The 22,677-nt window shown below is 32.9% G+C and overlaps 1 protein-coding gene across 7 annotated transcripts in view; it reads right to left on the reverse strand.

The window, feature by feature from the left end:
• Positions 1–1,548: 1,548 nt before the first annotated feature.
• Positions 1,549–22,677, reverse strand: part of LOC105218438 (potassium channel subfamily T member 2) — a 223,834-nt gene continuing 202,705 nt past the window's right edge. The window contains exons 19-30 of one of the 7 annotated variants that reach the window (XM_054234395.1): positions 22,359–22,464; positions 22,073–22,288; positions 21,597–21,760; positions 21,421–21,532; positions 21,126–21,311; positions 20,496–20,702; positions 14,449–14,616; positions 11,723–11,946; positions 11,436–11,648; positions 11,321–11,366; positions 9,126–9,314; positions 1,549–8,914 (exon numbers count right to left, since the gene is read on the reverse strand). In XM_054234395.1, coding sequence (XP_054090370.1) covers positions 8,624–8,914; positions 9,126–9,314; positions 11,321–11,366; positions 11,436–11,648; positions 11,723–11,946; positions 14,449–14,616; positions 20,496–20,702; positions 21,126–21,311; positions 21,421–21,532; positions 21,597–21,760; positions 22,073–22,288; positions 22,359–22,464 — 2,122 coding nt within the window. In that variant the 3' untranslated portion in view covers positions 1,549–8,623. Of the gene's footprint in view, positions 8,915–9,125; positions 9,315–11,320; positions 11,649–11,722; positions 11,947–14,448; positions 14,617–20,495; positions 20,703–21,125; positions 21,312–21,420; positions 21,533–21,596; positions 21,761–22,072; positions 22,289–22,358; positions 22,465–22,677 lie in introns of all 7 variants that reach the window. The other 6 variants (XM_054234396.1, XM_054234393.1, XM_054234394.1 and 3 more) reach the window with 6 other exon arrangements.

Genomic DNA, 22,677 nt, shown 5'->3' on the forward strand with positions numbered 1-22,677 from the left:
TAGGTTAAGGAGTTATACCAAGATTCTTATTTTTACATAAAGCGCAAGCTAGATGGCGCTATGTTCAGTTTTTGTGGTCTTTTCTCCAAAAAAAATATTTCAAGATCAGAGAACTACTTTAAAAAGAATCAAACAACTTTGATATCCAATTGTATTTAATATCCCGAAAATCTTCAAAACAAAAACGCTGAAACTTCCTAAAATCCTCCTCAATCATCTCGTATTTAAAAAACTTTCCTGTCTCATACAACTCCATCATCTAACAAATTTCATTGCTGTTCGAACAACAGGGTTTGCGTAGTCTTAACGGAGCGAAATTGATGTCCGGAAAGATTTTTACCTCGGCGACATCCCTCAAAAATGGTTGGATAATGAATTATGTCAACACAAGAACAAGAAGTATGACTTAATAAACTCTTACTATATTACCCTTGCCTTTGAAATATACAGTACAATAGGTCTCGTAAAAGGTAATCTATTAATTTTTCGTTGATCTTACGGTTTCATTCAGCGTAGTTGGAATAATCCGATTTAGGTAAATGTGCACGATTTGTTCGAAAACTTATTGCCATTTTGAAGGTAATTTCATAACGCTGGGACAGCCTTCAAGCGAGACACGAGGTCGGGACTATAAGTAAATGCATTTTCCAAACAAGCTCCCGGAGCTTCTGGGGAGTCACTATAGATGTCTGTGGCCTGGCATTGCCTTGATGGAACACAACTCCGCTACTATTAGCCAAAGCTGTTCGTTTCTGGTCGAAAGAATCCTACAGATGGTTCACATTTTGACAGTACAGATCGGAGTTAAGAATTTGGGAAGCAGCTCAAAGTACCCATAATGATTCCTTGCCTGATTTGATAAGATTTTTGTTAATATATTGGGGAAATACTTAGTTGTTAGATCCGGAACAAAATCAGACAACAATAAAATACACTAACATTTAGGAAACTTCAATGAATATTTTTATTTAATTTAATTATCTTTTTTCATATATGTATGTATACTTCAAATTACATTTTCATCGCTATCAATTAAAATTTAGTTTTCTCAAATTTTGTTTTCAATTGCATTTTGTAGTTTTACAACTTTAACGTGTTGTTGCTGCTTAATTTAATTTATCTTTTTTGCTTTTTTGTGTTATATTGTTTTTGCTTTTTCCGAGATGAACTACATAGAATGTTACAGTTATAGCGGCAACAATTACAGTTAATTTATTTCACCAACATTTTATTGCACTTTTTTCAACTTTTTCTTTTTGTTTCATAACTTCTTTCCTCTTTATGCTTTATGATATATATTCTAATTTTCTTTTTAAATATAACAGTAAATATAATTAACTACTTTATTTATGCATTTATGAATTTATATTGACTTTTTTCTTTTTATTATTTAACAGCTACTTTTTACATTATCGAATTTGTTAAGTGTACAGGTGACCTAATGTGCTGTATGGAAATTCAAGATAAAAGAAACTGGCGTAAAAAGTGGGTGTATTCATACTACAAATGGCGTTCAAAGCGGTAATGGGCGTTAAAAACTTGTCTGAGTTTTCGTAATTACTAAAATAAATTCAAAAGTAATTTTGTTTTTGGTATTTTTATATTCTACTTATTTTCTGTTGCAAGGTGTTTTTAATTATTTAAAATGTGATTTTAATGCTTTGGATAATTTATAATTTTTTTATTAAAATTAAAACTATTGCAATATTGTTTCGAATATGCTTTTTAAAGTTTTTAAAGAAACCAACAATAATTACTGTATTAATGTGCTTTGCATAATTTTAATAAATTTATATTTTTTTTCGAAAAAATAAATTATGATACAAATGTTTTGTCGTATATTTAACATTATTTAATTAATATAGAATATTTTTAGCATCATTCTGTATGTTTTACAATTTTTTTTGGATATACTAGATGGGTCGCAAGTCACACTCCACCTTTGAAGAAGTTCGATTAGTTTCAAACCTCAGAATGTAAGGAAATTCACTTCACGTCATTGGGAAATTAATGGAAAGGTCTCATAATTTTGTTAAAATACATTAAAATGAAAATCTAAAAGGGAGAGTCATGGAGAGTGATGAAAAATTATGATAATTATTGCAAAAAAGACCTTTTCAAGTCGTCCGAGGCGATGGCAGCAAAAAATGGAAGTGAAGTTAGTACTCAAACAGTTCACAGGAGTTCCTAAAAGGTCAATCTACCAAAACGAATAGCCAGGAAGCTTATTTGCACTTTTCTTAAACATGTGAATAAAAATTATTTTTGATGTGTTTTGCTTGAAAATTTTTGGTGTACCTATTTTTTTGAGCAGGTGTGTATATTTTTAAAATATCCTTCCATCCAAATTTCCATTATTTAAGAATTTACGATTTTTTAAACTCGGAAAAAGAGTAAAGTATTATAATTTGTATACTCTCGCAACAAAAGTTGCTAAGAGAGTGTTATAGTTTTGTTCACATAACGGTTGTTTGTAAGTCATAAAACTAAACGAGTTAGATATAGGGTTATATATATCAAAATGATCAGGGTGACGAGACAAGTCAAAATAGGAAAAAAAGTGAAAATTGAGATATTTTAATGAAACTTGGAACACATGTTCCTTGTTTTCCTGAGGGTTGCTTTCGAAAATGGGCAAAATCGGACCACTGCCACGTCCACATAATGGCGATAACCGAAAACACATAAAGTGTCATAACTAAGCTATAAGTAAAGTTATAAAAGAAAAATTTATAATAAAGGATCGCACTATGAAGGGGCATATTTGGATGTAATTTTTTTGGGGAAGTGGACGTGACACCGCCCCCAAATCGGTTATTTGTATATATCTCGCAAACGAATGAAGCTATATAAACCAAACTTTCTGCAGTCGGTTCTCTTACGTACCCCACCACACCATGAAAATAGTTGAAATCGTCTAATAACCACGCACACCTCCCATACAAAGGTTAGGTTGAAAATTACTAAAAGTGGCTTATCTCACTAACAAAAAACGTCAGAAACACTAAATTTTACACAAGAAATTGCAGAAGGGAGCTGCACTCAGATTTTTTTACAAAATTGAAAATGGGCGTGGCATCGTTCACTTATGGGTCAAAAACCATATCTCAGGAACTACTCGACAGATTTCAATAAAATTCGGTATATAATATTTTCTTGACACCCTGATGACACGTGTGGAAAATGGATAAAATCGGTTCACAACCACGACAACTTCCCATATAACTCAAATTTGAATTCCAGCTAATTCCTTCACTTTATAAGTTATACATAAGGAACCAATGAAGATAGCGAAATAAAACTTTACACAAATACTGTATATGATCTGTGGCATCACTTGTGAAAAAAGTGTCGAAATCGGACTATAACTTTTCATAGCCCCGAATATCGAATATGAAGAATTCAGTACCCCACGGTAATTTCACCACCGAAAATTTCGGTAAATCCCTCAGGTATCTTAATTTAATTCAGAGGAAATATGTTTCTTCTAATAGTGTGTCTCTGTATCACAAATGGTTAAAATCGTGTCATAACTTCCCCTAGCTCTCATATACCTAATTATAGGATTTTCAAATTGGGTCAAATTGTGTGTTATCTTAATAAAAATATATAAATAAATTGCGAGAGTATAAAATGTTCGGTTGCACCCGAACTTAGCCTTTCCTTACATGTTTTAATTATATTACAAAAACGTCGATGTAATTTTTCATATAATATTTTATTTAATTATTTTTTTGTGCATTTTATAGTTTAACTTTTATTTAATATTTATATCAAAACAATTTAATTTTAATTATATATGTTATTTATATTTTTTTACCTAAATATATTAAATTTTATTTATTTTATAATTGCATGTGAAAGTTGATGATTTTATATATTTATTATATTATTATCATATTTAATTGTTTCAGTTTAATTATTGTTAGTCTTTTAATTTATTATTTAATGTATTATATTATATATTATTACTTTATTAAATTTATATTTAAATTACACCTGTATTTTATATAATGCTTTTAGAATTATTCCTTAGTAGTTTTTTAAACCTTAATTGGGATTGAATTTTGTATTTTTACATAAGTTAATTTGTTAAATTTCTTAAAATAAAAACAATTTTAATTAATTAGATTTATCTTTAAATAAACAAAAAAAAAATATTTTTAAACAAGTTTGAGAATAAAAGATTAAAAATATGCAAAGCACTTAACTTAGTCAGGAAAAATTATTTATTAATTTTTATTATTCTACAAAATTTTCTTTGCACAGTGTAACTTTCACAACAGTACCTAAATTAACATGTTTTTGACGATAAACAACTTTATTACCTCAAACACATACTCTAATTGCTCTTTTTAACATTATTTACATATTAATAGTGCTATATGCTTCATCATTATATTATATACAATATATAATACGCCTTAATATTAAAACTAATTTATCGTTTTTGGTTTGACGAGTGCACTCATACTTAATTTCTATCATTTAAGTACAATTAGTTAGTCTAACGCTATTATATGCATTTAAGTCTACTAATTTACTTAAAATTTGTTTGAGAACGTGTAAGGCCTTATGCATAAATAGGAGCAACTACGACATATACAAGTATGTACATACACATATGTATCTATAAATATAACCTATAGTACTATGAGACATTTTGCAATTTCGAACTGTTTCAGCAGTCATTAATCATGTTTTGGCCCGCGACCCGCGACCCGCGACTTATACCTAATAAAATTCATTTTCTAAAGTTTCGTTTCTAACAGTTTACTTACAGTTGTTTTTAACATAAATTTTAGTTTTTGTATTTTTACATAATTTAAAATTTGTTAATTTTTGTTCTAGACTTATAAATAGATTTTCACCGCATTGTTGCTGCTGTTTTTTTTACAAATTTGTTCTCTATTCATATCGTTCCTAATTCACTAATCTCAATTCTTGTAAAGCATTAATAGTATACCAAAGCGTTTCTCAGTTTTACTAAAATGTTTCAATTCTCTCTTAGCATAACCTACATTTCTTGCACATTCACTACTCATTTATATATCTCTATATGTATATAGTATGTACAATCTTACAGATCTATATTTTAGTAATGTGCTTAAAACTATCTTATTTATTCCAAATATTGGTATCTACACTAATACTACATTATAAACTATTGGTGCTTGTACATACATTTCAATGTACTTAGAAGTGTCTAATAAAATGTATGTTTTAATTATCTCAATTAGAACTAAAAATTGACCTTGCTTAATTTCATATTTTATAATAAACTACTTATGATCAATGTGATTGGGCAGAACGAAAGCAATAATGTAATTTTAACGAGTTAAAACGAACATAACACGACGTTTAGGCGAGTCAATTAAGGAGTTAATTACTCAATTAAGAGTCTGTTTGAAAATGAAATAAATTTGGTTTAATATAACCAAGTGTATAAGAATAAGTAATGTGAATTAGTTTTGCATCCGTTAATTTAAAGATAATCAGAAGTTAAAATCTTTAGAAACGATTCAATAAGTCTTTGCAATTACTTACCATAAACCAGTATTCAATTCCTTCCGATTTTCTTTCATAAAAAGGTTTCTATATTAGATTATGCTTCTAACTCTAGGAATAATACATTTGTATGTGACGAATTTGTTATCCTAACCTCAATAGTCCATGTATTCAAGCCAGTAAAACATCTACCCATAATTTAACCATACCACAGCTTTCCTAAAAGTAGGTCGACTATTTAATATTAAATGTATATAGAAAAGTTAATGTGAATCTAATCGTTAGGAGAGTACCTTTATAGGGTAAGCAAAATAATGTTCTGAAGTTATAATACAATCTGGATCCAGTTATTTTAATGGGGGGCAGATAATAGATTAACTCATGTTCCTAGTTTTATGCTTTAAAATTGATAATGGAAAAGCTAATCAATGAATATGTGTTAGATCTCTAGTATCGATTAGCTTCTCCGTTATGAAACTAAAAGTAATGTTGAAGCCCACGCAAGAGAACAAATAGGTTTCGATGAACAATTCTGATCCTGATTGCAAAGGATTTTAAGTCGGTAGAATTTGATCATTTTGAAATAATCCAAACTATTTAAATGTTTAGTCGATGATGAAAAAGATGAATTAAACAAAATTTATACCAGAAAGACATCGAGAAAAGTAATCTAAAATTCTTAATTACTACCGATATTCTTATAAATACAGTTATATCGGGTTTTTGTTTTCTACTTAAATTCTAATTAATTACATTTACAGTATGTTTTGTGCTTTGGCTATTATTAGTTCACCATTTGTTTGTACAATTTGATTACATGGTTTTTATAATGAATTTTTATCTTTTTTTTGAAGAAGCTTATGTTTTCTAAAATTTTTTTGTGTTTGTTTTCAAAATAACTTATATAAAAATCTACAACAAATTTTAAAATTCCTTGTTGACATGCTAGTTCGCATATTTACTTTTGAATTAGGTATGTTCTAATGAAAGCTATACAGATTCGCTACAGTCAGGTCTACTGTAACAAATTAAAATTTTGTGAATATAAGATATAAACACAACGTTTTTTTATAGATCGGTAAGTAATATTTTTCTGGACAAGACTATAAGGAGACAGTGCTTTAAATAAGTCTAAGTTCTAAGATTTATAATATGGATCATTAACCAAGCCAATTGCTCATGTGATGGAGTTCTGACATTCTTCAGAGCTTTTATATATAGATTGGGGAGGAGGCATTATGATTTGCGAGAGCAGATAATGGGATCACCAGCTTTACGGCTCCATTCTAGGAGCACAACATGCATTCTGCGAGTACTAAAGACACATCAAATCTCTGACGACTGCGAAATAACAATAAAAAAGAAACCCAATGAATTCGATATTTCTTTAATGTCAAAATTATTATAGTTCAGATCAAGAATGGTAGAAGGCAAGATTGCGACATAGTGACGCGCTCACGACCCTCGAATGGGAATAGGCAACAGAAGAATTGTCAAATGGAAAACAGAAATGTACATATGCAGTTAACCAAATTGAATAATGTGCTGATAAAATATCACAATGAACGTGAAAATCGTCATCTATAAAATGATCCAATATAATAATGCGCATTTCTAATTAAAATTATATGTTTTGTTACAAAAAGTTCGCCATTTTGCCAACTTTTTTGTTGGTTGGTAAAGTGAAAAAAACTTTTTTGTACTATTGTTGTTTAATTCCGCCTTTTCAGACTTCTTTTTCAAGTTAATACATTTTTCACTTAGAATTTTAAATAATAATTAAGCTCTAGCCTTGACTTCAGCTCTTTGTTGTGGTTTTATTATTCTGTACTACCGTGTAATTTGTCAATTTTTCTTTCTTTTTTTTGTTTTGCTCGCGTGTTTGGGGGTCGTGAGTGCGTCACTCAATAGGAAATTAAAATCCAAAACTGCTAACTGTAAACGAATGACGTAATCTTGTCTTCTATCATTCTTGAGTTCAGATAATCTTACGAAAGGAAAATACGAACGTTATATTTTGTGTACTGATAAGATATAATTGCTGAAATAGACCAATCTCTAACCATCTATATTTTTTTTCTAAGTGGGCGCTGGACTTAGAATTATGTTTTTTGAAAATGGGACTTCTACCATTTGAATTACTCCGATTATTTTTTCGTTGTTAAAGAGCTCCAAGCTAAACTCAAAATGACTTCTATCTGACATTATATGTCTGCCCTTTTGTGTAAAAAAGAGTAATTTGGATGCTTGAAATATAGATGGAAACATTATTCAAGAGATCTTACTCTGCTCTCGTGAGGATTAGATGTACTATAAGAAAAATTAAAACACCGATTTAGACTCTCCCAAATTTAGAAAAAAACAAATAATAATCTATAGCTCTTATATATCAATATTTGGTAAGGTCTTAAGAAGAAACTTTCCAAAAAAAAATTAAAATTTTTTAAAAGAAGTAAAATTCAAATAAAAAAGTTTTCTATATAAAAATGTATTATTTATGAAATGAATAAATTTTATTAGATATGAAGCGTTATCTACAAACTTAAGACGATATATGTATTTAATATTGTACATTCACAATGCATATAATAAATATTTATAATGAAGTAACTTTAGGCTTACCCTAATACTACTACAATTGAACGAGCCACTTTATGTACAGTTAATCAATTGATCACTACAAACGAAGCTTAAGGTAAGTGTTTTATATATATGTATTTCTTAGCAAAATATATATTTCTTTGAAATCGTTGCACATTAACGGATTTCCACACACTACCACAATGCCGAAATGCTTCGGCTACATTTAGCGATTTACACTTCGACTTACACTATCGGCTAATAATCTATACATATTTACAATATATGGTGTGCGAAACTACTATGCTGCTATCTCTGCTGCAGTTAACTATACGTGCTGTTATGTGTGAGTATGTGTTCTCCCAACTACTCGACTTTTGTTTGGACTCCGCTGCAGTAACGATAGCCGACGTTCTGATCAGACGTACTGGCGTTTCGGCACGCCTTAGCACCGCTCCGATTTCTACTTATATTATATCCATTTGTTTTTCTTCGATATCGACGAGCGGAGTCTGCGACCCCACATAAGGTTGTATCATACAATTGTCCCTTGTAAATGTTGCGGTGATTGCATTTGTCCGGATTGTTGTGAATCCTGTTGTGGCACTTGTAGCGGTGAATTGTTGTTACTCGATGTGGGTGATGCGCACAAATCGGCAGTATTAATGGCCAGCGATGAACCGCCACCCAGAGTGGAACCACCTAGAGCCGAGGGATTGATGCCACCACCGGGACCACCGGCCACAATACAGGGTACACCTAAGATGGGTGTTGGTTCTTCGGGTGGTGTGACCTGATATTGAAAGTACAAAGAATTAGGTTTGGACTATTAAGGCGGTATACATAAAACGATAATTCAAAGAAAAATTACTGGTGTATATTAGGGTGGTACTCAAAAAATCAAAATGCGGTTTTTATCAATATCATATATCTGCTAATTTTTGAATTTTGCAAAGCAAGAATTCAGCAAAAAAAAATTGGAAAACAATTTCATACACTTAAGTGCCACCCTAATGTCTATACTTGCTCAAACTGACCTCCAGTCCGATACTGCCGTTGAGTGCAATTTTTATGGGATTCGTGTGATTCGTTGCTTGCATTAGCGTCGTAAAATGGCTAATGCCGATTTCCTCCAACGAGGACTTACGACGACCATGACTAACACCGACATTCGGTAAGCCTTGCCGTAACGATGAGGAACGCCGTAGCAGAATATCATTGTCGATCTGCAAGTGGAGAGTAAGCGGAACAAAACCGATTCAAAAACGGGGAAATTCACCAATATTTCAAAACAACAACAAAAATAGGGGGTGTCGTTTTTTGAGTGATCGCAAAATACAAAAACACAAATGAAATTTTTTGTTAAAAACTACACAAATCGTTCAAAAATTTTTCTCAATGCAAAAAAAATATGTTTTTTTAAGGTGAATTACGATTCAAAATGAAATTGATTAAAATTAAAATAATTTTTTTGGTAAATATTATTTTCTCAAACACGAATGCTAATCAATCGGATGCAGATACAAATGTGGTGATTGGGCGTTTCCACTGGCTTCCGCTATCTCCACTGACATCAGTGCCAACAACAACCAGTTGCCATACACATATATCGGTGACGGTGGTTGTGCTGGTGTTAGTTAGTGATACAAATGTTGCTTACAACCGGTGATCGGTGAACGGTGATGCGGTGTCGATGGTTACAGTTGTGGTGGTGATGATGGTGGTTGGTGCCACACTGAGTAGTTGCTTGCGGTTATATAGTGAGGTTGGTGAGTGGGAAATGTGGTTTATAGTGTTAGTGGGATCGGTGTAATGGGGCTCTGAGATTCTTTATTCAATTTCTTAATATAAATACAATATTTTTTGTTCCACAAAATTTTTAAGCTACATTCTTTTTACTAATTAACCATTATTTGTAATTAATTACTAGTTAATTAATCTTAAACTGTCCAATATATTCAGACAAAATAATTCAATTCAATCTCAATGTCCCATTACTGATGATTTAATGATTATATGATGTTTTAGTAACGTATAGAAAAAGGGTTTAAGATAGTGTTACACATACATAATTTAAGTGAAGTAATTAAAAAATAATTAAATAATTTGCTTTGATTATTTTTGAACAAGGTAGTAATCTAAATTCTTGGACTAGTCGAAAAGAAATTGGCTTTTTATGTAGCTCCTACTTGAAGTTGTGGCCTAAGCCTTAGTACTCTCCTAGTTATCTGCGGCTTCCGAAATATATGGGATCCTTGCGAGAAGCTTTTCAAAGAAAAAATTTTGTGAGGTAGGTGATTTTTCACTGAGTCAATTTTCAGACAATAAAATCTCCAACCTAAACAACGTTGAATGAGAACCACGCCCCTCTTTATATAATGGACTTTCTGGAAACAAGTACATGGATTTCAGATTAAAGTTATTTCCTATGATCATTTCTAAACAGAATTTGAATAAATATTGGACCACAAGCTCGTCTACCTAAAATTGGTCAATAATCCATACCATTCCACATATACATCCCTGAGGAATCTTCCAGTTGATATCTCGAATAAATACAGGTCGAACTCAAAGTATAGAATATATGGCCTATATTTACAGAACCCCTTAAAGCAATTCGACTGAGATCGCAGTTGATTTACAGTCGTAGTTTTATTTCGAAAGTTGGAATATTTGTTTCCCTGATTAGTATTCCCAACGAATAATATTTAGTAGGGTTACAGTAGGAAGATCCATCGGTTTATGAGTTTCAGGTAACTAGACGCGAAATAAAGGTGAAAAGTCCACTCTGGCAGACCCATTATTCGACTACTCCCGATAAATGTTAAGTATGTATAAAACTGAATCTACTTTTTCGCATTAAAACAAAAACGTTCTAAAGTAATAGTGATCTCCCCAATATTTAACAATTATCTGACATTACAAAATCAAAAAGAATAAACAAACTGTGGAAACACTAAATTATTCTTGCTGTACATGATGAGGTGAAGAGGTGAGGAGGTTGGTGGACAGTTAGAAGTGAAAAATACGAGAGTTTAAGTGTGAAACGAAAGCAAACAAAACACAACACGAGATACGTGATACGAAAGATATAGTACGTAACGCATAACTGAGTAGTACGTAAGAACAACGTGACAGAGAGAACGCAACCATTAACGAAGAAGAAAACGTAAAACATAAAGCAAAATGGTGTGTTTAACGTCAATGGATAAATGGATAAATAGTAGCCAACCCGCAATGAATTGCTCCGGCCGCGCTGTGTGCCAACAACCGTCGGACTGTCGGGTAGAGAAAGAGAATTGGATTTAATTTGTTGTATGGGCGGCGAGCAGCGTGGCGAACCATACCCGGCCAACGTCTGTACGCTTTGCATTTGCATCGGATTCAGCCCCGCTATGCCGGAGCCGCGACGCGAACCAGCACCGGTCGCAGCGCTAACGGTTGGACCGCAAGCAGCACCCAAATTGATATTCGAACAGAAGGATATGTTTGATTTGCGGCGTGAATTGTGACGTTCGAAGGTTTTTTGCGCTGAAAACGGCGACGGCCGCACCAAGTAGCTGTAAAGTAGAAGATTTAAATATTTGATAAGAGAGTTTTTTATAGCAACAAATCTTTTATCTCTGCAACTCACATGACATCGCCCTCCTCCAACTTCAGATCACAGCTCGGATTGATTATCACATACGATAGATGATTACGCTTCTCGCTAACATCGTCATAGTCGATTGTCGGCAAATTCAACGACTCCATACGACTGCGCACCAAATTCGCGATTTCGGCGCGTTCGATCTGTTGCGCATGATTGTTGCGCGCCTCGTCGGCCAAATTGATCGAATACTGAAAAAACATAGAAGACTGCTTTACGATTAGTCGAATTAGTTCGGTTTCAGCAATAGTAACACTACGTTGGTACGAGTATTAGTGGGTGTGTACTCCAGTTATAGTTGCTATATATGTATATACACATTCGGATGCAAATACGTGATGCAGTAGTACTACAGAGCTTAGTAACTATTTAAAAGCAATTCATTGTTGTTGTTTATAAAGTGAGCATCTAAGGCATCGCATTGTGAGTTGTTGTTGCGTAATTGTTAAAAATGCAAAGAATTTTCTACTGAATAGCGCTCGTACATATAAAATCTAGCGATTCGGTGTTCGGTTGCTTCTTCAACTACTGTTTGTGGATCATTGCAGAGATTGCAATTTCGCACTTTTTCGAAATATTTTCTAAATAATTTTGAAATTCGGGTTGCATAAATCAAGCAGTATTCTATATTTTATACATTTCATTCGATATTTTTGTTTCTATACATAGTGTTTTAGATTATTATATATACAGTTCTATCTAGTTGCAATCCAAAGCGTTGGAACTCATACAGAATAGGTTTTATATAGTGTGATATAAGATTTTACAGGCATATCGTTGTGTTCTTAAATAGTTATTACCTACCTTTGGTTATAAAATTATAAATTTTTTGACAGATAAGTTAAAGTTAAGATATTTTATGTGGTATATATTTTGGATTCCCTTTCGGTTTCAGTAGTGTCATTTAATGTCTAGTTCAGTCATGTAATATTTTGGATTACACTTGCGAACTATACTTTTTTAAGGAAACTATGGTTCTTTACGAACATTACGACAAATTTTCGGTAGTTATCATCTCGAAAAAGTAATCTGGGCTTTATCAGAAGCTATTTTCTCAAGAATAGAAGTTCTAAAGTGTCTTAAAGGATTCATTGAACGTTAGAAGATCAGCGAAAGTTTACTTATTGAGAGTCATCCTACGGGATTACTAGAAAAAGTCCTGTGAGAAATCATGTTGGAAGCCGTACAGCTGAACAGACAGCAAGTTCTCTCGACTCTGTACGTGCATTTTGTTTGAATATTCTGGTATTAAGCCGGTAGCCGCTGGATTCGCCTCATTGTTTCATTGATGCTAATTTTATTGGCAATCACATCTTCACCAGTACGGAAACTGGAGACCAAGAATGATAAGAAATATTTTGGTAACCAGCTTGTTAGACAGATTTGGTTTCATATGACATTTAATTGTTTCTGAAACTCAATTATAAGTTCTTTGAAAATCCGCTCATTTGGGGCCATATAAAGATACTTGCTGAAATAGCTAAAGGACTACGTGGCTGACGGATCGCATTGGTTCCAGAACTCACGTCACGTCTATATATCGTGTATTGTGCAGAATGTTCTATTAATGAAACATTGATGAGATTAAAAATCATAGATTGGAAACTCATAAGCCACTGAAGTTCTATAAAGGCATGCTGTATTTACAATTAGTTCCTCATAATGGTACGTTCTTCTTGAAAAACCATCCGAAATCCGCATATTTTTTAAACTTTAGAAGATACTTTGACTTTCACAAAATCAGTAAAATATTTTTATTTTCTAATGTTATTATTTGTGAAGACATATACCGTGGAGGATTTATCAAAATTCAAACTGAAACCCAAGGACTGCATGGTTCGATTTTTTTCTATTCAGTGATACTCCCGGGGGTTTTTCAAAATTTTGACGAAAGGTGAAAATAATTTTTTTAATTTTTGATTTCGTCAATCGGTATTGAAATACACGATCTCCTGGTCACTTAATCGAAGTCAAATACTAGCCAAGGATATGTCCTATCATCTACAGCTGATACGGAAGTCACAGTATTTTACCGAAAGACTAAATTTAGTCAATGGCTATCAGCATAAACAGCGTGACCTATTGTTATTCTCAGTTATACTCGTATAGTAAGCAGTAAGCTTTATAACCACGGCTCTCGCTTTCAAGACGTGATTTTTTGATAAAGAACGTTTCGTTGGTATAACATGAAACAACGGCAAGTTCCCTAACTAAAACAAAAAGATTTCACACTCGTTAAGAACTCGAATAAAATAATATTCTTTAGAATTTACCATCGATTCTGGAATAAAGTAACCGTCATCTTGAATAGCGCTACTCAAGTTTTGAAGCTTTTAGAGAAAATCGTCTTTAGTGGAGACCTATGACATCGCCTAATCCAAACAGGAATTTTTAGAAGTGGGCAATTTCGAATTTAATTTAATAATTTAATTCTTCTTCTTTTCGACTATATTGAGTACTTTCAAAACCAGTTTCTACTTCAAAATAACAAACAAAAAGAGTAAATATTAAAATAAGTTATTGTTTTTCATAATAAAAACGATTGCTTACGCTCTAAACACTTAAACACACAGACAGATAAACGAGTAAGTAGTACCTGCAGGCAAACATCTAGGCGTACAGCGCGCTTTGGGTATAATGTGCATTTGACACAATTTTGTGATCGGTTGGTTTTTGAAACGTTTTAATTACATAAGCGTTTTTCTACTTACTGATGAACCCTTCCGTTCCGAACAGCCACCCAGACAGGTGGTGGATTTGTGTTGTGATGGATGGCTTTGGTGATGATGACCAGATTCCGATGGCGGTCGGTAGGTGACGCCACGAAGGACCTCGCTGCTGTCCTTCGTCGAATCGGGTGTACCCGCTTCTTCGTCGTACTGTACCGGTACCGTTCAATTGGCCGATTGGTCGAGTGGTCGTTTGGGGCGATTTGTAGTAGTTACACATGAGCGTGTGTTTGATTTTATTTTATTGTGGTAAATGTGGTTTTTTTTTGTAGCAGTAATGCAAATGTTAGATACAAAATGAATTTTTAATTGAGTTTCAATTTCATTCTTTCATAAAAAATATTTCGTGTTAGTTATAAAACAAATGTGTTTTAATAAATATTAGAATTGAAAAAAAATAATGGAGTTTTATTCTTATGGTGAATATACATATTATATATACATATGCACATACACATACGTACAAAATATTATGGATATCATGCATTGCGGATATTTATTGGCTCGAGATTTGTATGGGTTTTTGAGTGGATACAATTTTTTTTGGGACTTTGGTATGTTGCGAGGAAACATTGTCAAAAGTAATAATTAATATATTGGTTATTTAGAATTATTATTTAGAAACAAGTAATCAAAATACAACAAGATATGTTAAAAGGGTTTCAGTTGGTTTTCTTGCGTTGGCGCTTAGTGAAATCGCTTGTAAAACAAAACTATGACTTGTTGTGCTTTATTTTTTCAAGAAAGTACGACTAAGGAGCTAAAATATATCGGGTGATCCAAGTAGAGGTACTCTCGACCTTCCCAAGCGACAATGCTTTACTCTGTGGCTCTTGAAAAGTTCCAAGAAGATCCGACGTTTTCGAGCCAAATTCTGTTCAGCGATGTGGCCCATTTCCGGGGTCAATGGGTATGTAAACAAGCAAAATTTAAGAATTTGAGACGAAGCGCAACCTGAAGAGATTCAAGAGCTGTAATTTCATCCAGAAAAACAACGGTTTGGTGTGGTTTGTGGGCCGGTGGAATCATCGGACTATATTCATACATAAATTATGCCGGGGAGAACGTCACCGTCAATGGCGATTTTTATCGCGCCATGATATGGCGATCTCGGCTATGGTTTCCACAAGACGGCGCCACTTCCCACACATGGCATCAATCAATAGATTTATTGAGAGAACGCTTCAGTGAGCAGATTTTTACACGTTTTGGGCCGGTTGATTGGCCACCAAGATCGTTTGATATCACACCGCTACACTCAGAGAACCATTGAAATTAAATTAATGAGAGGTGTGATTAGTGACAGAATTCTGCAAAGAATTATATTAGGCGAAAGGTCAACCAACTGTAAAAAGTGTGTCGCAGATACCATCACTGGTCCTTTTTGTACGTCCGCTGTATGAGATCATATGATGTCACACTTTTCTCAATGTTCAATGCATTTAAAATTGGTATCTTCAGGTCCTAATTTGAATTACCATCCATCTTAGTTTTTGAAGGGCTTCGATATTCCGATCACTTTCGATGCTATACCGGAATACTATTATCGTTGTTACTGATTATATTAGATCTTCTAGAGGACTGTTTTAGGTTTCGAACTGGTCTATCAGCGATTCAGAAAATTTTGTATTACAATTGAAATGGTTACGGAGATATCTTAACCCTCTGAAACAACGACGAAACGGTTACAAAGAAACCAATTGATAGAATTCAACTGTTTTTTGTGATAAATGACGAAATGAGATGATAATAGCGAAGTTTTGAAGGAAACCAATTTTTTATCTTTTATTGTATAATACATGGACGCAGAATAGATTTCGAAGCTCGTTCTGGTTCTAATCGGGTGTACTGTTCATTGAGGTTTCATTTGGAAAGGGTAAATTTATGAATTTTTTTAAGCATAATGGGGAACACGGAAGTGGAGGAAGGAAGAACAATATTGGAATTTCATAAAAAATTGAGAGTATAGAGTGAAATAGCAGGAGAAATTTGTATTAAATAAATTATTAGAATGAAGTGGAGGAGATATTAATAAAGTAAATTAAATGGAACGGGAAGTTGTGGTATGAACATTAATAAAAAAGTGAACAGAAACAGAAATAGGAATGAGAATAAAGAATGGTAAAGTGAAATCAGAAAAAAAACATAAGTGTAAAGGAATCGAAATCGAAATAAAGGAAATGAGAGAAATTAATACAGCACAATCAAGTGGATCCTGGTGGATGATATCAATTGACTGGGATATATGGGATCTGGATGAGGTTTAATGAGTTGGAATGACATACATATACAACAAATACACAAATAATTTTAATATTATATTCTCTGTCTCACATATAACTCATAAAATTTTGTGTTAATTTATGTTCGATTGATATGATTTAGCATGGTATAAAACCATAAAATAAAAACAAAAATATGTGTGATCTGTTTTATTGGATCTGAACTGATGAACCATTTTGTATGAGTGATTGATGTTTTGACATTTTTATGTTGTGTGTATGCTACACTAAGTAAAAATGTCTTCTACCAGGCAATGACTAATTAAACGATAATATCTACAGGACATTCTTTGTATTTGAGTTTGAGCTAAGAAGCAATTTAAACTACTTAAAAAAAAATTAGAAAAAAATTAAAAGTGGAATAATCAATAATTTTTTATTGAATATATGTTATTTTAAAATCTTTTTGTAAAAATGTAACCTGTGTAATTAAAAACAAATTATAAAAATAAAAAAAAATATTAAAAAAAAATTCATAAATTAAGAAAAAGTTAATTGAAAGCCGCTTTCAATGAAGCAATTGAAACGAAAAATATTGAAAGTAGAGATTTGTTTGAAATTTTGAACTTATATTAATTAAATTATATTAAAAATTTATTAAAAAAAATCATAGAAGCAAGTGAAACATGCAGGGGATAGCCATGCAGTAAAAGGTTAATAAATTGTAAGCGCATGCAACTGAATTTTTTCTAAATAATTTTTGAACCCTTAGAAGAGAAACATTTTTTTCTATTTTTTTAAGCAAAGCATGTTCAACAACTCCATATTTAATACAACTATTTAACGGAAGCGAAAATATTGTTGTTTTATTTATTGTAAATATAATTGTATATTATTTACAAAATGCATAATGGCATTTGGTAAAAGAAAGAAAGAGAGAGAGAGAGACTCACTGCGTGCGTGTGCGCTAGTTTCGGGTCAAGTCCAATATACATATTTTACTTAAAGAATTTGTTTTAATTTACAATGTTTTTTTTAACTGAATTAAATATTTTTAAGTTTCTGTAGATTGTTTAATTAATAATTATTATTATTTTTATTAACCAATATTTGAAAATTTGATTATGTTAAAATTCGAAATAAATAAAAAATAACAAAAATTTTAAACCCTTCATTTCCTGTATTCCTTATCCTTTGCTTGTATTGTTTCATGTATTGCGAATGGAGTTTGGCAAGTTTAAGGCGAGATGCAATATAAATATGTCAAAGTCTTTCATACATACATATGTACATATGTATTTATGTACCAAAATATAAATTTAATAGTAGTAAGTAGTGTATGTGTGTGTGTTAGAAACGCCAGAAGCGTGCTTTTAGAATGCTGCATAAAAATTTGCAAATCAAAAACAATTTTTGAAAAATAATTCTGAAATAAATTTCAACTAATTAGTGGAAAAATTGTTAAAAAAGTACTTAAAAACAATATTAATCTATTGAAAAAAAATTAAAATATCATTGAATAATTATACCCGTCATATTACATGAGTTTCGGTTGCAGTCTTTCAAAAAAGCATTTGAGTAATTTTTTTATAGTTATAAATATCTTTTAGCAAAATGCAATTATTTATAAATGATTATGTAAATTTAATACAAAAGTCAGCTAATTGTTATATATGTATGTATATACGAGTAAGTTATTATTAAACCATACCGCTAATTGTACAATTTAGCAAAGTTCCTTATAAAATATGAACTATTCAAAAATATATAGTTAAAAGTTGCATTTTAATAGAGTAAGAAAATGTTTGTTAGTCTGACTAAAGTCATAAGGAGCATTGTTGAATTGGCGCAGCATAGAGGAGAGGCTTACTTCATAATTATTATAAATTTTCTGAAAACCAATTACAGCCTTATAAATATATGCTTTGTGTTATTTAAATGCTTTTTGGAGTCTTAGATTAATAGAAAAACTTATTCAAACTGATTAAGTGGAAAAAATAAACTGTTCAACTATTTTAAAATATATTTGAAAAATCTGAGTAATATATTTTGTTAAACTAAGGCAAAATGCAATAAAAAAGTAATAATTGTTTGTGTGCAGATATTTGTTTCCTGTTTCGAGTCATTACGTAGTCAGCTACTAACTAGGTTCTATAATCTATAGTTCTATACATAATAGCAATTTATACGGGGACATTAGCAATCTAGAGCCACAGCGTATGACTCAAACCTACATCTTAAATCACCATTTTTACGAAAAATATTTTGTATCGATCATGTAGTCTGCTTGGACTGACATTATTATGTTTTCGTATGGTGACGAACTTATCCTGAAAAAGGGTAGATAATCTTGAATATTATATGTAAATCGCTACTGCTGGATAGTCTGTAGAAACTGAGAAATAAGATTCTATTTAATTAAGCAGTCGTGGTATTCTTCTAAAAATAGCTAAGGTATGTTTTTTCCTAAAACTTGTAAATAGTATTTTCTGCTTAAATCCTGACATGACATGTTCTCAATACTATGATGATGCATCACTACATGAAAACAGAATACTTATAATCTTAAAGCTTTATTATTTCAACTGATTAGAAAATTAATTAATAAAATTTGTTACGAGAGTGACGGGAAATTACAGTAGATTTCAAAAGACAATTATTCTGATGACTTGAGGTCCTCTTCATATTAAGAAATCTATGGACTGTAGTTCCATAAACTTACCCTCAAGATCTACATTAGCATCTTTTAAAATAGGTTTCAAGAAAACATAATATTTTTGATATACTATTCCAAGAATATCGAGCTCTGAGGGACTTATTTACAAAAAAAAAATTTTTATACACTAACATAGATCTTGGCCACTGCGGAATCGCAGGGAATTGTAAGGCTGATGAGCTTGCAAGGCCAGGAACGACAGACTCACTATTAGAAGTATGGAAGCATGTACGAGCACCATTGTCCTATTGCGGTTTGCTAATGGAGAGATGGGCCTCGGCTGAGCTGTGTAGGCGCTGGTCAGTTACCAACACATGCGTAGTCAGAAGATCCTTTGGCCTAAGGTAAACCGCGGTAGGTCTACCGAACTTTTCGCCCTCAGTAAACCTTACCTTTCCTTAGGCGTAGGGGTTCTTACTGACCATTGTCCCATCGGGTTTCATCAATTTCAGTCCCGCCTTTGCGAGATCAAGAAAGTGATCTCACTTTTTAGAGCAGGCTCGTGAAATAGCGAATATAGAAGTTAAAAATCTCTGCAGATTTGTAGTGGGTTCAGGGCGCTTTGTCGACTCCTAATTGTTAATCTAGGGGGGATCAAGTCTTCACAAAGGACTATATTTAAAAGTCTACGTGTGTTTCCTTTTGGGAAACTGGCTTACAACCTAACCTAACCTAACCTTACATAGATCTTCATAGATCTATGGTAATTACTCTTCTAAATAAATTCCTTCACTAAACTAAAATTGTGTGGAGGGAAAAAACTTATTTTGGAGCTAGTCTAAGTATGCAAAATGTGTTTTAATAGAGATCAGTAGTTGAAAAAATCATCTCCAATAAATGTTTCGTAAAAAGGATTATCTCTATGTGAGGTATGTTGTTATTATTTTATGTAGGAATGTGTAGTTATGTTTGTATGTTAGTATATTTAAAGGGTGCTCATCATTACTCATTCAAGTTATTATGATGTTATTAAGCAAGTAGTAAGTAATAGTTATAAGTTGTAGTTGTTAATAAATCATTTGGATTCTTGTTAAAATTTTAACTTTTTTTACATTTCAGTATTCTTTAATGTTGCTTCGTTATGGACTCACCGATGGTCGCAAGCGCACACAGTGCTTTCCGAAAGCGGAAAACGGTCCCCACTTCTCTACAGGTGAATTACTCACATGTGATGCTTCCGTATTCGATGTGTCCTGAGTACGATAAATGCCGATCGGTATTTCGCAAGTTGTCGAACAGAGTTTCTGATACAAGCGACCATAGGTGCGTATCCACATGTCGTCTTTGGTGATGCGCATCTGTTAATAAAGGATGGGTTTTTGTTTTAAGTAGTATAAAGAAGAAAAAAATACATCTCTATATCAATAAAAACATAAGAAGCCTTTCTATTACACAGAACACCTATTCTGAAACCCTTGACCTGGCAGTGTGAACAGTATAATAAGGTCTATTTCAGATCTCGGTTAAATTAAGAAATAAAGATGAGCCTCACGACCAGTGCTCTCGTTTTCAATTCGCCAATATTGAAACGATAGTGTTGTCTCTTGCAAGGTTAGTTATCAGCATTACCATTGACTTCGAGACCACTGAAGTAGATTGGTCTCATTTTCTCGGAGTCAATGCTCGTTTTTTTAAGGAAACTGCTGTCCGAGGCTCTACTGGTACACTGGTAGGAGCCACCTTCCAATCTGAATATAATTATACCATATAGCTGTACTTACCGATGTCAAAAAGCCACTGCCCGGTGCCTGATCGATGCCCAACAGCAGCCGCACAAATGTGATCACATAGTCCTTGACGAAGGCCTGATAAAGCAGTGTGTCCAGCATGGAGGCGCTAAAGACGGCGCCGGCAGCGAAAGGCAGGCGAAACATGTAGGAAATATGCGAGCCGCGCTCCTTTTCGCGCTGCGGCACAAAATCAAAAAAATATATGTATTAAAGTATACTTTCAATAATACTTCTGTATATCTATTCTGCATCCAACGCTAAAAATATTTACATTTCATACTCGTACCTTCTCCATTTTACTCAGATGTAGCGCATATTTGTCGTGCGCACGGAACTGCATGAAACGCATGTTGGAGCTCTGTGAGAGTTCGGTTATGCTCTTGATGCTCGGAAAGAATCTAAGAGGAACGGAAGGTGGGATTATTCCAGGAGATATTTTGTATAAACGGATCCTCAACTCACTTGAACATGGTCTGTACAGCGACTATGGTGTTGCAATCGGCCAACGAGTCTTCCTCCGCCGAGTTGGACAATTCTTTGTTCACCACCACAACACTCTCGGCTAAGGTGATGCCGGCGCGCAGCAGATCATCCAAACAGTCGATGGAACCAAGCATCCAGTAAACCTAAATGTGGTTGAAATAGAGAGTTTTATATTAATTTAGAAGTAAGGGAGATTTGTATTATCTTGGAATTGAAAAAATACGGAGCTGAAATTGTCGCTTGAGAAAATTATCAAGTTGATTTTAAGCTTTAAGATCTCTGATAGAAGAATCCGGGAACTGTTGAATCATTATAGCAACCTCTTTTTCATTTAATATTTCATTCCCCACCAACTCATCAAAATAACTGTCCCACCAACTGCCACCTCTCAGCACTCAATATTTTCCAACAAAAACTCAATTCATTTCATTACGACTGTGAAAACTGACACTCACCAGCGGAAAGTAGGAGAGTGCATCGAGAAAGGCCACATCCGGTCGACGCTCCAACAGCAATATAATCGGATTTAATGACGTTTTCGAACGAAAGTGCGCACGTAACGGTATGATAAAGTTGTAAATGCCATTCGATGCATAATCCGCTGCCAGGATAATCGTCTTGTTTTGCCATTGATACTCCTTGGCATTGCGATAGCTACAGTGCTCGCAGACCTACACAATCGTATATATATATAGAGTATTAATTTACAGTTGTGTGAATTTATTGATTTTCATGTCTCACCTGTGCCAGCTGCAGACAACACAATGGCTTTTTCTCCTTGAGCAAATAACAAAGCGTCGGACTAACACCGATGAATGGCGAGACGGGTGGGAAACCCTTAACGATGCTGCAATAGATAGGAAAGAGGCGACACATATTGGATATGACATGAGTTGTGCTTTAGTAGTTTCCATTTGTTTTTTTTTTTTGTTTTGTAATTAACGGCAAACTGCAACTTGTCTTAATTTATTTTCTATTTTATTGATTTTCAAGTAACTGAAGCGTTAATAACGGTAATAAAAAGTGCATTTAAAAGGAGCGGAAAGGAGTGTGTGGATCG

This window comes from Zeugodacus cucurbitae, chromosome 6 (assembly GCF_028554725.1).
Source record: "Zeugodacus cucurbitae isolate PBARC_wt_2022May chromosome 6, idZeuCucr1.2, whole genome shotgun sequence".
Classification (NCBI taxonomy): domain Eukaryota; kingdom Metazoa; phylum Arthropoda; class Insecta; order Diptera; family Tephritidae; genus Zeugodacus; species Zeugodacus cucurbitae.